The following is a 16,487-nucleotide window of genomic DNA, read 5'->3' as shown; positions in this document are numbered from 1 at the left end:
CAATTTCACCGGTTGATTATTAACCATTGATCTCCACATAACCGTACACATTCACATGCATGTGTGTTTAGAGGGAAATTATTTCACCACATTAACGGTTAACAATTATCCCATGTATTTCAGCGAATACAACATCTTACACATCCTTAGGCGCTTAAGATGGCAATTTAATAATTTGATAACATGTGCTGGAAACATTTAAATAAAAATAAACATGTGCTGGAAAGTGTTCATTTATGAACTTGATGGTGAAGTGATGCCAAATTCACTTCAAAAGCAACTGCCCCCAAAAAAGGTTGGGTTGGCTAACCCTAAAATTTAAAAACACCACACTAATAGAAACGTTGACTTTATTAGAAGATGGCCATTTGAAGAAACTAAACCCCCTTACTCAATCCATTAACAATGCCAAGTATTGATCCACAATATTAGGAACCCCACACTATCACTCACAAGTACGTACTCCTATAAATATAGGCTTATTTTTGCCTATTTCAAATATCCCATTCATAAATATTATTGCAAACATACATACATACATACATACATACATAATAGGGAATATATATACTATTGATTAGGGTTAAACACTAGTTAGTCTTTTTATTGATTTGATTTGATCAATGGCTAAGCCATTGATGAGTAAGAATGTGTATTGGGTGTTGTTGGTTTTGGTGGTGATTGCATCGATGATGGCGGAAGCAACTCCGCCGGGGATAGCGAACAATCCGAGCCATGCAAGGTGCTTGATCAAGAAGTATAAGCTTTGTTATAATTTGGAGCATGTTTGCCCTAAATTTTGCCCCGATTCTTGCTCCGTTGAGTGTGTTTCGTGTAAACCTATTTGTGGGCCGGCTGCTCCGTCTCCGCCGGAGGAGAGGGGTGAGGGAAAATCTCCTCCACCTTCTGACGATGGGGGTGATAAAGAAGGCAATGGTGGGAAGGTTCCGCCACCGGAAAATGATAAGGGCTCGTCTGGTGATGGCAAGGGAAACGGAAAAGGAGACGGGGGTGATGGCAAGGGAGATGGCAGTGACGGGAAGGGAGACGGCGGTGATGGCAAGGGGAATGGCGGTGGCGATGGCAAGGGAGACGGTGGCGACGGGAAGGGAAATGGAGGAGATGGAAAGGGAGACAGCGGGGATGGGAAAGGAAACGGGAAGGGAGACGGCGGCGATGGCAAGGGAGACGGTGGCGATGGGAAGGGAGACGGCGGTGATGGCAAGGGGAATGGCGGCGATGGAAAGGGAGACGGTGGCGATGGGAAAGGAAACGGAAAGGGAGACGGCGGCGATGGAAAGGGGAATGGCGGTGGCGATGGAAAGGGAGACGGCGGCGATGGGAAAGGAAACGGGAAGGGAGATGGCGGCGATGGCAAGGGAAATGGGAAGGGAAATGGCGACGATGGCAAGGGGAATGGCGGTGACGGCGGTGACGGGAAGGGAGACGGCGGCGATGGCAAGGGGAATGGCGGTGACGGGAAGGGAGACGGCGGCGATGGCAAGGGAAATGGCGGTGGCGATGGAAAGGGAGACGGTGGTGATGGGAAGGGAAATGGAGGAGATGGGAAGGGGAGTGGCGGCGATGGAAAGGGAAATGGAGGAGATGGGAAGGGGAGTGGCGGCGATGGGAAGGGAAATGGAGGAGATGGGAAGGGGAGTGGCGGCGATGGGAAGGGAAATGGAGGAGATGGGAAGGGGAGTGGCGGCGATGGGAAGGGAAATGGAGGCGATGGGAAGGGAGACGGCGGCGATGGGAAAGGAAATGGAGGAGATGGAAAGGGAAACGGTGGTGACGGAAAGTCGCCTCCACCTACCCCAATAGCTACACCACCATCTCCACCACCACCTCCAACGCCAACCACACAAGCATCTCCGCCGCCACCAACAACACCAGCATCTCCACCCCCACCTTCTGCAACAACACCAGCATCTCCGCCGCCACCTTCTGCAACAACACCAGCATCTCAACCGCCACCAACAACACCAACAACACCAGCATCTCCGCCAACGCCAACTACACCAGCATCTCCGCCGCCACCAACGCCAACCACACCAAGCTCTCCTCTTCCACCTGTTCCAGTGACACCATCACCCCCATCTCCACCACCAACTATTCCATCTCCGCCTACCCCTACTTCAAGTCCACCACCACCCCCAACCGATGATTCGTCGGAAGCAGCCGCCGGACAAAGAAAGAGGTGCAAGAACAAACTCTTCCCCACTTGCTTTGGTTCTGAACACGTTTGCCCTGCCTCTTGTCCCAACACTTGCCAGGTCGATTGCGTCACCTGCAAACCCGTTTGCAGTAAGTCTCTCTCTCTCTCTCTCTCTCTCTCTCTCTCTCTCTCTCTCTCATCTTCATTCATGCATGCATGCAAAAATAAAATACATTTAATTAATTAATAATTGCATGGGTGGAGTGCAGAATGTGATATGCCAGGTGCAGTGTGCCAAGACCCACGTTTCATCGGCGGCGACGGCATCACCTTCTACTTCCACGGCAAGAAAGACCAACACTTCTGCCTCCTCACCCAACCCAACCTCCACATTAACGCCCACTTCATCGGCCGGCGTAACGTCAACATGCAAAGAGACTTCACCTGGGTCCAATCCATCGGAATCCTCTTCGCCAACAACCACCGCCTCTCCCTCTCCGCCGACAAAACCTCCACCTGGAACGACGCCGTCGACCGCCTCTCCCTCTCGTTCAACGGCGACCCCATCCCCCTCCCCGCCTCCGAAGGCTCCACGTGGACACACGCGGCGTCGTCAACCACCGTGGAAAGAGACGCCGCCGCAAACAGCGTCGTCGTCAGAGTGGACGGGCTTTTCGAGATTTCGGCGAAGGTGGTTCCGATCACACAGCACGAATCGAAGGTCCATGGTTACGGGATCACCGGAGAAGACTGCTTCGCGCATTTGGAACTGGGTTTCAAATTCTTTTCTTTGAGCGGTGCGGTGAACGGAGTTCTTGGCCAGACTTACGGTGATGGCTACGTCAGCAGGGTGAAGATGGGAGTTCCGATGCCGGTTCTCGGAGGAGAGAGAGAGTTCGCCGCTTCCGGCCTTTTCGCCGCCGACTGTGCTGTTTCTCAGTTTTCCGGCGGTGAAGATTTCATGCAGCGTGATCGTCAGGTTTCTGGTTTGGAGGTGATGCCGAGCATGAAATGCGGCGGCGGTGGAATTGGTGGGAGAGGAGTTGTTTGCAAGAGATAGAAGATTTTTCGATACTGCTACTAATTAAATAAATAAATGAATAAATTGCATGTTGATGAATAATTCTCATTCAAATGTGAAATTAATCTGTGCTTTCTTGTTTAATAAGTTGTCTTTGTTTGTAATTTGTGAAACTAGTATTTCACCCGTGCGATGCACGGGGCATTGAGTTCTAACAAATATTTGATATTAAAAAAGTTCTTGAAATAGTAAGATGAATGGTTGATATGCAATACAAAGTATTAGAAAAATATTTAATAAAAAACTATTTCGTATGGTGTAAGGGATCAATTAAGCCAAAATAAGTGGAAAAGTTAACAATCGAAGGTTTTTTTTCCGTATACAAAGAGTGAATACATCGTTGGTCCCAAACTTATACAACCATAAGGAACAATTAATTCAAATTCTTAATCTGATCCAAACAATTATTGTTATTGCGTTTGATAACAACCGCCATAACGCATGTATCCAATACAATGCGAGTAGCCTACATATTTTGTACAGTGGTCATACGAAATAACTAACAATTACCAAAACAACAACAATATAAATGTTTAATGAAATAAAATCATTTTACGCTAAATTTACCTTGATAAAAAATCTTGAGTGGAAGCGATAGTAAGTTCATAGTACAATACAAATTACGAATAACCGATACATATAAGTAATAAAAAATTAAAGGTTGTTATTTAATAATGTATACAATTTTACATAGTTACCTTAATATATGCTGAAAAGTTTCAAGGTGTACCACATTGTTTGTAACGTTGGTCGTATCGGCAGATTCCTACTTGATAAAAATCTTACATAGGGGTTATTTAATTGAACAGGTTGCACACCAGATTGGAATAAACAAACTCGATAAGATCCAAAAAATGATTCGAAAGAATCACGAATCAGCAATGTCATCGGGAATTTCAATTCCAGTACTGTTTTTATATATCAATCCTAATCATAATCCTCAATTTATTTTATACTACACCCAATAAAATACACCTGGTAGATCTTTATTCATTTATATGCGCAAACAAACAAACACACACATTGGTGTGTGGATCAACGGTAAAAAAATCACCCATTGTAGTTTTCATCGGCTGTAGCAGAGAAATAACCCATAATCCTTATACTAATACTAATACTAATAATATTATTACATATATCATATGATAATGCTAACTTTAATATACTAATGTCAATAATAATACTAATATTAATATACCAATAACAATAACAATAACAATATCAATACCAATAGCAATACCAATACCAATACTAACACCAATAGTAATACCAACACCAACACCAACACCAACACCAACACCAACACCAACACCAACACCATTACCATTACCATTACCAATAACATTACCATTATTACCGTTACCATTGCCCTTACCATTGCCGTTAAAATTGCCATTACTATTGCCATCACTACTACCATTATCAATACCATTATCATTGCCATTACATGTACCATTATCAATACCATAAAAATACTAATACCAATATCAATACCAATACTAATACCAATACCAATACCAATATCAACACAAATACATATATCAATACTAATACCAATATCGATACCAATACTAATACCGATGCCAATACCAGTATCAATACTAATACCAATACCAATAGAAATATCAATAACAATAACGATACCATTACCAATACCATTACAATTAACATTACCATTACCATTACTAATAATCGTAATCCTAATCCTAATTGAAATTCAATCCTAATTATAATGCTAATGTTAATTATAATACTAATCATAATTCCAATCATAATAAAAATACTAATCATTATCCTAATTATAATCATAATACTAATGCTAATGCTAATACTAATACTACTACTAATACTAATAATAATATGAATATCAATATCAATACCAATATCTTTACCAATAGTACTAATTTCATTATCAATACCATTACCATTACCATTATCATTACCATTATCATAACCATTACCATTATCATAACCATTACCATTACCATTAACAATACCATTACCATTACCACTACCATTACTATTACCATTACCAAAGCTAATATACTAATGACAATCATAATGCTAATCCTAACATAAATGCTAATGTTACTCCTAACCCTAATCATAATTCTAATACCAATTCTAATTATAACTATAATCCTAATCACAATCCGGATCATAATCATAATCTTAATCATAATGCCAATGCTAATCTTAATCCTAATATTAATTCTAGTCATAATCCTAATCCTAATAATAATAATAATATTGATCCTAATAAAAATCGAAATATGCTAATGATAACAATATTCTTAATACCAATCCTAATATGCTAATTCTACTGCTAATCATAATCTTAATTCTAATCATAATGCTAATACTAATACTAATACTAATTATAATTATAAAGCTAACCCTAATACTAATATGCATACTAATACTAATTATAATCATAAAGCTAACCCTAATACTAATATGCATACTAATATTATATATGCTAATGCTAATGATAATATTAATGCTAACAGAATGCTAATATTAATACTATTACTACTAATACTAATACTAATACTAATACTAATACTAATACTAATACCAATACTAATACCAATACCAATACCAATACAAATACCAATACCAATACCAATACCAATATAATACCAATACCCAATACTAATACTACTAATACTAATACTAATACTAATACTAATACTAATACTAATACTATTACTATTATTAATACTAATACTAATACTAATACTAATACTAATACTAATACTAATACTAATACTAATACTAATACTAATACTAATACTAATACTAATACTAATACTAATACTAATACTAATACTAATACCAATACTAATATTAATATTAATACTAATACTAATGTCTAATATTAATACTAATATTAATACTAATACTAATACTAATACTAATACTAATACTAATAGTAATACTCATTTTAATATTGTTACTCATACTAATATTAATACTGATATTAGTACTAATAATGCTACTGATACTGATATATACTAATACTGATACTGGTACTAATACTTATACTAATACTAATACTGATACTTGTACTAATACTAATACTAATACTCATACTGATATTAATATTAATATTAATACTAATACTAATACTAATACTCATACTGATATTAATATTAATATTAATACTAATACTAATACTAATACTCATACTGATATTAATATTAATATTAATACTAATACTAATATTCATACTGATATTAATATTAATGTTAATACTAATACTAATACTAATATTCATACTCATACTGATACTAATGCTAATAATAATAATAATACTGATACTGATACTGATACTGATACTCATAGTAATATTAATATTAATATTAATATTAATACTGATACTCATAGTAATATTAATATTAATATTAATAGTAATACTAATATAATATTAATATTAATATTGATACGCATACTGACACTCATACTAATACTGATTCTCATACTCATACTAATACTCATATTATTACTAATATTGTTACTCATACTAATACTGATACTAATACTGATAATGATACTAATATTGGTAATGATAATAATAATATTGATACCTATATTAATACTGATACTGATATTAATACTGATTCTGATACCGATATTGATAGTGATGTTAATACTGATATTAATACTAATATTAATACTAATACTAATACTTATAATACTAATACTAATACTAATACTAATACTAATACTAATACTAATACTAATACTAATACTAATACTAATACTAATACTAATACTAATACTAATACTAATACTAATACTAATACTAATACTAATACTAATACTTATACTAATACTAATACTAATACTAATACTAATACTAATACTAATACTAATACTAATACTAATACTAATACTAATACTAATACTAATACTAATACTAATACTAATGCTAACACTATTACTATTACTAATACTAATATTAATACTAATACTATTACTAATATTAGTACTAATACTATTACTAATACTAATATGTTAATATTGTTAATGTTAATGCTAATGTACTAATGCTAATACCAATTTTAATGCTAATGCAAATCTGGATATGCTAAAGCTAATTATAATTGTAATCCTAATATTATCTAAATCATTATCGTATTCTTAATCCTATTCATAATACTAATCATAAATCTAATGGTAATTCTAATCATATTCATAACACTAATCATAATTCTAATCATAACCCTAATAATTTTAATACTAATAATGCTAATGGTAATGGTACTGCTAATGTTAATTATAAATATAATTCTAATTCTAATCTTAATTCTAATCATAAACATGTCACTGTAGTACTAATCATAAGCATAATTTCAATTATAATTCTAATAGTAATATAAATCATAATCATAATTCTAATATTAATTATAATACTATATTAATCCTAATTATAATTCGAATCCTAATCCTAGTATTAGTACTAATACTAATTCAAAGAATATTAAGTATAATCCTAATACTAATCACAATCCTAATTTTGTTTTTGCATTATTTTTTTTCCCAATGATCTATTATTTTGTATCAAAAATAATTTTATTAAATCACGCGACTTTTATTTCAATCCTTATGCGTGGTAGCTGAAGCATCAAAAAACACATATTAAATATATTAGAAAATAATATTTAATTATATTATCAAAGTGACGTTAAAATTATTTAAAATATTATCAGGACATAAGAAAATGTTAAGACGTAAAAAGAACAATAATCGTTGTTAGTAGGATAAATTATGAAAATCCTCTTCAACTTAGGCTAAATTATGGAAAACACCCCACTAATCGTAATTATCAAAATCCCCTTGATGTTTTTTTCTGTCTTACAGGACCCCCTTATGGTGTGAGTTTTTACGGAATATTTTTTATTCCATGTAATTAATATCCCAAAAAAATGTGGATTCTACTCTTGGCGTCGTGAAATTTATTTTATCCTACTTTTTAAATACAAAAAAATATGATCAAGGGAGGTAATGGTAATACTTAAAAGTTGTGAATAAGAAGAATAAATATTTCGTGTAAAGTCCCATGAGGGCAATTTGTGTATTTAAAAAGTACCATAAAGAAATGTCGCCTGTGCAGAGTAGAATTGGCATTTTTCAGGGAATATTCCACGTAATAAAAAAAATTCGTGTAAAATCATATCATAAGGGGGTCGATGTAAGACGAAAACGAACACCCGGGGAATTTTGGTAGTTACGAATATGTGGGGTGTTTTTCTTAATTTAGTCTAAGTTCAGGGGTTTTTTGTAATTTATCCTTGTTAATATACAACTTAAATTGATTTACACGTATGATCATATGTTAGAAACTAACATAAAGGAAAGGCTGATGCTAATGAAAATAGATCAAATTTCAAGTAAGCAAAAGTCATTATAAAGTGCTTATAAAAATAATAAATGGAAAAAAAAATTAATTGGATTTTTGTGTAAGTCAGTCGAATATATTGTGATATCAAAAAATAAAAAATGAGATATAAAATAGATATTAGATTATTATAAGTATTATAAAATATATAATTTTATTTTACAAATATTTTAAAAATGGAAATTAAGAAAATAAACTTATCTTATTATATTTGATGGGGAAATAGCAAACTTAAGAATATTTCACTAACTTAGATACATAACTTGTAAGTTAGACAAAAGAATTCATGTATTATGATATGAAAATACGGTTTTAAAATATTTAAAAATCAATTATTTACGCTATAATGCCCTACATTAATATTTTTATTTTCATATGGTTTAAAATTTTAATTTTAAAAAGTAGTCAGCATATTAGTAGCTAAACATATTTTTTTTTGCAATGATAGGTTGTATATATGTTTACCAACACTATAATGGATCATAGTAAATCTCATATAAGTTCGATTTGGTACCAATATCGTACCAAATGAAATGATAACCATTAATTTTGTTTTTGTTAGATAAAAACTTTTGTTGGTATACTATGATATTTGATAACTTTTTCCATTCATAGCCACAATATTGCATCAAAACTTTCTCAATTTGAAAAGACACACACATACTTATGCAATTACATTTCATATAATTGTAGTCTTTTATGTAATATATAAATATCTTATTGAGTTTATAACTAAAAATGGATCATAGAAACTACTGATTTGCCAATTGATATTGTATTTGTTAATGTAAATTATCAAAACCTTTAATCACCATTTTCATATTAAAAAATAGTAATTTTTAATTCCAACAGAAGTATGAAATGAGGATTGTATTTTGATATTTCATCTTTCGGATTGTAAAAATACATCATGCATAATAAAATATCAACCATGAGTTATGAATTTAACCACTTCAGTGTCCATTTAGAAAATGACATGTCGCAATTAGATATATAAATCAATTTAATTATGTTTAATTAACATCAATATAATATACACATATGGTTGGAGCAAATACATTTAGATAAATATCAAAATAAAATATTAAATATCACATAAATTTTTGCAAACTCATTTTGATATTTTTGGGTTGGAGTTACTCTAGATGTGTACTTCATTATATTTATCACAGTGAAATAATTATTAGTGGAATACAATATATAGTATATACGATCATTATACATTTTAAATAAAACAATTGGTATTCTTAATCTTTTTTTCTTTCAGAGAGATATTACTAATCTTTGGTATTAAATAAAGTGAATAAATAAATAACACCAAAGATTTAGAATAACATTGTTATATTTTGAAATATATAAAATCAATTCATATTTTTTTTTATCAACTAATTAAACTTAACTTAAGTTATTTAATTTAGTAGTATAATCATAAGAAAGTTTGTATGTTAATTAGTATATAATTAAAAAGTTAAATCAATCATACATTTTTGTCACTGGATTCAATGAACAAAAAACAAAAGTTAAAACAATGACATGAAATTCAAGTAGTATAATTTTCAATATGGTAAATAATTGACAGCATGTTAGTGTACACATGGCAGACCAAAAAATGAGTGCCAATTTTCACATTATTTATAATATGGTCATGTTTATATAAAATATATAACATCAAATGATTTTTTTTTCAATATCTTTTTTTTTTAAATATAAATCCATGTTTTTTTTTAATATAAATCCATCTTTTTTTTAATACCAATCAAGGAATTAAAATAAGGGAAGATTTGAAATTGCATTTAACTAAATTCAAATAAAATTAATTATTATTAAAATTAAATTAAATTAAATTCAATCATAAATCTATTTAGAGTTTGCCAAGAAAGTTGATATATTTAGAACATTTTATAAATGATAGGATATAAATACATTAATAAAATAATTAAATATATTTAATTATCTTTAATTTTAGAAAACGGTAACATATTTTTTGATGATTTATTTTCACCAATTAATTTGCCACATGGGATGAAATTGAATACATGCCAAATGTCAAGCAATTGAGGATGAAATTCAATTTTTATATATTATATAACATAAGTTACATTAGATCTTATTATATAATGAAATATTACAATAAAACATAAACAGAACGAAAAAAAGAAAAACATCCATTGAACAAACTAAATGAATTTTTGTACAAACAACATCACACACTTGTTATATAAATTACGGAAGGGAAAAAAACACATGACTATATCATGTGAAAGTAAAAAAACACTATGTGGAGTAAGGATGCTATGTAATGGGTGAAAATGGAGGGTATTATACTTAGTTCTCTCTCACCCATTTTCTAACCAAATCACGTAAAAGTTGTGTTTTTTATATATAAAAATCCATCAAATATTTTCACCAATTGCAATAAAAGATCTACCAATTGGATAATTTGATAATAAAAGTTTATGAGAATTTCTTTTATATCTCACGTGAGAAAATAAAAATTTAAGTAATTTAAAGAGACTTTTTTTTTGCCTTGTTCGCTCGAAATTAGGTTGTACTCAATTAGAATAAATGATATTCTAATTTTGTATAATGTATCTCGAAAAACAAAATCACCAAAAATATGACCATTCCCTCATAAAATTTTTAAAAAAAATATTATAGTGTGCAGTGTGAATGATATATTGTGGTTTGAGTGTGAAAAATACTAATAAATATTTTTTGGGGTGCAAAATGCCAAAAGACTACATGTTTACGGGTGAATCAATGAGTTTTAAATTTCAAAACTATTTTGCCAACTAACATATTGCGGTAGTTAGCATGAATCATATTATAATGAATATGTATCTAAAACATAAATTTATAAAAATAAATATTCGAAAAATCCGCAAAAAATGACTATATTGTCAAAAACCAAAAAAACTCAATCGATTTGATTAAAATTAAATACCTTTGAAATGTTTATATCAATTTACAAATGTATTCTACTTTATTAACATATACTAACACTACATTCTAAAACACAAACAAATCTAGAAATGGAGAAGAACAAAGTCATGTAACCATAAAGTGTCTCCTTAAATTAGTAAGAAAAAAAAAATAGAAAACAATAGAAGAAGATTTAATAGCAAGCGTCGTGTGCTCTCTTTCATCTCTTGCATGTGGAATCATTAATTTTGTTGATAAATTTGATCAACATGTTCCTCCTATTATAATCAAAATAAAATAATGATATTGGTATTTATAACGGAACATTTCGAGAAAAAAAATAATATAGAAAAAAATAATATGCATCGAACGAACTAAAATAATAATTACACAAAAATAAATGTAAATCTCTATAATTGAATACAAATATGAAAAAAAAATTGTGTTGAATCTATAGTGTTTTCGTGTGATTCCAAAAAGTGGGGTGTAGAGTATGAATGTGATTGAATGTGTTAGGATGGAGGGTTTTTATACTAATTTTCGGAGAATAAAAAAGTAAAAGAAAATTGTTATGAAGGAAAGAGAGATTTAATGCCATATATTTAGAAGATAATTGAGGAAATTAATTTAAATTACACTTAGTGAATAATGACTAATTGACAAAATAATCAATTCCTGTGATATTCCTTGTGAAAATAAATTTCCGGAGACTTGATTGTAATAAAAAAGATTTGATTTTGATATTAATAATATATAGGATGTAAATACCATTATGAAAAAAATGAGGATAATTAATTTTAAATTAAGCATTCATTTCATTATTACAATTTACAACATTGATTTTGATTTTATAAGGAAATATTTTAAATGTTTAGTAATTATAGAAATGTGCATTGAAGAGCTTACTAAACATTTAAAACCAATGTAAATTGATTTGATTCAAATTATCTATAAAAATAATTGACACCACTTAATACACAAATCCGGATAATTTTATTTTTTTTTTGGGTTGAGTTTTCAGTTTTTTATTTGAATTGAAATTGTAGGATTTTTAATCCGGAAATATAGTTAAAAAAAATCAAATTCTATAATGGACGACAATCTATAAATCGGAATTAATGACAATTATTAGTTAAACACATTTTATGAAAATCAAAATTGAATATTTTACATATTAAATTAATATGATAAATATTTTAATTGATATTAATTGATTACGATTAAAGTTTGATACCATGGAATATGGAAAAGATTTTAAATATATTTGGTAAATTGTTATGACATAAGATATTATTTCCATGTTAAAATACTAATTAATGATTCGGATAATATTTTTGGCAAGTTTAGCCTAATCATCAATTAATGATGATAAATAAAAATAGAAGATATCAAAGTAATAAATAATGACATGTGTAAAATGAGTTGGATGCCATGTAGATTCACACGTGTCGATGACATGGATGCCAAATGTCGGATTTCTAAGCTATGAGGGTTTCAATTTATATATTATATAGATTCAACAATTTGAAAGTAATTAGGGTTTGCTATTTGCTAATGAATGTTCATCATGCCTTTTGTTAAAACAAATTTTATTTAAAATTGGGCCCAACGGGCTTAAGAACGGGCTCTGAGCTTCTAAGTCAGTGTTGGATCCGGCCCATCTAAAATACTTTAATTGCTACAAATTCTATATCTTAATTTTCAGAAGATTTAGTTATTTTTTTCTTTTTTATTCATGTCAATTTAATTTTTTTTTTTTAAATCCAATCTAGTTCAGAAAATAAATTAAAAAATTAAATTTAAGAAGAATCTATGCTATTAATGGAAACCAGACGATCATCGAAGCTGTCAGAAATTTTGCACGCCTTCAACCGCGCCGTAACTCCCAGACACTACACGTCACATCCGAAAAGACGGCATTACGAAGTGAACAAACACCCGCCATTCCCCAAAAAAATCTAAAATAACCCGTGAAATTTTAACTTTGGAAAAAATCAAAAATCAAAATATTAAATAAAAGTTGGAAATATTTGAATTGAAATTCAAAAAATAAATTAAAAAATCCGGGTGGTGGATGGTGACACTTATCTTTTTTCCATTACTGATCAGTTGCCAGTTTTGGAGGTTAGACCTTTATTTAAAGAGTGGGCACTGTACTGTATATATTTTTGTAAATTGAATTGAAGGGTGGGTCCCACAGAAATAGAGCCTGGCCAATAGATGCCCAGATCTTTGTCCGATAGACTCAGACATGCATAATAGCACCCACCCAGTTTTAGGACACCCCCACTCAATTCTCTTGTCTTCTTTTCTTTCCTTTTTTAACCTTTCATTTTTCACTATCTACATTTCAAGTAACCACATCCTATATAGCCTACTCTTCCATTAAATTCCCACTTTATTACCATCTAATTTCAATTTTCAATTAGTATTTCCTATTTTATAATATTTTATATATATACACACACGTGTGTGACAATTTATACGTGTGTATATAATGAGAAATATAAGATTTAGTTACAATCTAAATAGAACTCATAATCTAAATATAAATCTTTAAATTCTATACTAATAAACTCCTAATCATATATTAACAATCCACCTCAAAGATAAGGTGGGCGATAAACCAACTTGAGGTTGTCAACCAGATCACAGTGACATTTTTTCAGATGAGGCGCGTAGCATCTGATGCTTGCGGGCGCTGAATTTCTGAAAACTCAGATAATCGTTTGGTTTTTATCGATCTGCGTAGATCAACTAACGACGATCTCGACGGTAGCTTGATCACTATGTTGATTGGAACGTCGAGAACATGGATGAATGTAGGACAATAATATAGTATTAAGATATATTTGTGACTAGGGGTGGTAAACGAGCCGAGCCGGCTCGAAAAAAGCTCGAACTCGAGCTCGGGTTTTTCGAGCTCGAGCTCGAGCCTAAAATTAGTTGTTCGGCAGTTCGCGAGCTGCCTTCTCTCTCTCTTTTTTTTTTTTTTTCTTTTTACATATATATATATATATATATATATATATATATATATATATATATATATATATATATATATATATATATATATATATATATATATATATATATATATTATTCTTATTCTTATTATTATTATTATTATTATTATTATTAACTAAATAGTAAATAGTCTATAATAATAAATATATCTAGTATTTAAATAGAAACAAATCTATATTACTTTTTTAATAATAATAATAATAATAATAATAATAATAATAATAATAATAATAATAGAAAAAATAAAAAATATATATAACTAGAGTTCATTATTTATTTTTTAATTTTTTTTATTTTCCTATGAATAATTTTTAATAAAAAAATGATTTTAATATATATATATATATATTAAATAAGCTCGAGCTCGAGCCAAAAAAATAGGCTCGATGAGCTCGAGCTCGAGCTCGAGCTGGCCAAAAGAGCCGAGCTCGGCCTGAGCTCGGCTCGTTCCCACCCCTATTTGTGACATAGAAAGATAGATTGTGGTTTTGTTTTGAGAGATAATGCAATATTTGGACCACATATATACCATAAAGAATATGAACTTAAAATTCATTTAATGTTTATCGTCGTCTTCTTTATCTAACCCAACATTCTCTTTCTCAAATTGAGTCGACAAAACTCTTTGTATTTCTTAGGGTTCCATTTTGTGGGCTCTATGTATATTAATTTATGTCTCACCCTATGTTTTCTATATATATGTATATATATTATTATTTAATTTTATGTCCCTCAGTTTTATTTAATTTTCAGGAGTACTACTACTCTATCTTCTGATCTTCAAGTATTAATTAATGTTTCTTCTGTCACGGAAAAAATGGCATATAACTAAATGAGGCATTTAATGTATGTTCTTGATGATCATATTGGAATCCTTATCTACGTTATTCATAACCAAATAACCAAAATTAATAAATAAATAAAATAAATGAATTAGGGGATGGAGTGTAGTGAAAAAAGATATTGGAAGGGCAATTTTGGAATTAGAAAATATCAAGGGTTCATTTCCAAGAGAAAAATATGAATGGACATCTCCATGTTATAGTAATGTTTGAGTAATTTTTTCGAGCCCTATTATTTAAGCCTCGAGACTGGTTATAACTATTTGGTTAATCACACTTACCCTATGTAGCAGGGACACATGTCGGACATCTTATGGGTCATTTTATAATTTTTGAAAAGTTAGAAACATGTTTGAATAGCAAATTTTCAAAAAAAAAAAAAAAATCTTCTCTAATTATTTACATAATTTAATGAGCAATTGCAATTTGGTTGATAATAATATACATTTTGAATATATATGTATATATCAAAATGTATATAAAATAAACTCACATATGTTATACCCCTATACTTTTAATATTTACACGATTCCCCTAAGTTTTTATATCCCCATTTTCGGGACATGCCGTTTTCCTGTGTCCATTGCTAGTAATGATAAGAATATTTTATTCCCTTTCAATGTTATTTTTTATAATTTATGCATATACATTTAATCATTTTCTTAATTACACTCAAATATGTTGAAGTAAAAATATAATAAAATCGAGACAATAGGGCCTGTTTAGAAATAAAAAATAAAATAAAGGTCCCACATAGAAATAGTAGAAAATGATATATGAGAAGTGGGGCATGATTTTCTGAAGATTGGAAATCCAAAAAATAAATGCACGAACAAACCAAACCGAAGCTTCTTATCACGCAGAAAATGGCATTTAGCTAACTATGCTCTTCAATGTGCTTCCTGTACCATCATTTTCCACTCTTTTTTTACCCTCTTCCACTTGCTGCATTTATTCATCAATTAATAAAACAGTGGTAATTTTTTTTTTAATTTCTTGCAATATTTATCAGTAACTTTTCAATATATATACTCCATCTGTGTTATTTTAGTA

General features: G+C 30.4%; 1 protein-coding gene across 1 annotated transcript; it reads left to right on the top strand.

Moving 5' to 3' along the window:
• Window positions 1-536: 536 nt before the first annotated feature.
• On the top strand, window positions 537-13,121 carry LOC148772095 (uncharacterized). Its single transcript, XM_088823519.1, has 3 exons — window positions 537-2,307; window positions 2,428-3,355; window positions 13,080-13,121. The coding sequence occupies exons 1-2, from the start codon at window positions 624-626 to the stop codon at window positions 3,216-3,218; spliced, it is 2,475 nt and encodes an 824-aa protein (XP_088679645.1). The 5' UTR covers window positions 537-623; the 3' UTR covers window positions 3,219-3,355; window positions 13,080-13,121.
• The last annotated feature ends 3,366 nt before the right edge of the window (window positions 13,122-16,487 follow it).

This window comes from Erythranthe guttata, chromosome 2, assembly GCF_056151865.1.
Source record: "Erythranthe guttata isolate IM_541 chromosome 2, IM_541, whole genome shotgun sequence".
Taxonomy (NCBI): domain Eukaryota; kingdom Viridiplantae; phylum Streptophyta; class Magnoliopsida; order Lamiales; family Phrymaceae; genus Erythranthe; species Erythranthe guttata.
This window is presented reverse-complemented; position numbering and strand designations above follow the sequence as displayed.

What these genes read in the sequence shown, in the direction of transcription:
- LOC148772095 (XM_088823519.1), top strand. Translation starts at nt 624, where the DNA reads ATGGCTAAGCCATTGATGAGTAAGAATGTGTATTGGGTGTTGTTGGTT. An exon ending in CACCTGCAAACCCGTTTGCA is followed by an intron (nt 2,308 to 2,427) that starts GTAAGTCTCTCT and finishes GGTGGAGTGCAG; the next exon opens with AATGTGATATGCCAGGTGCA.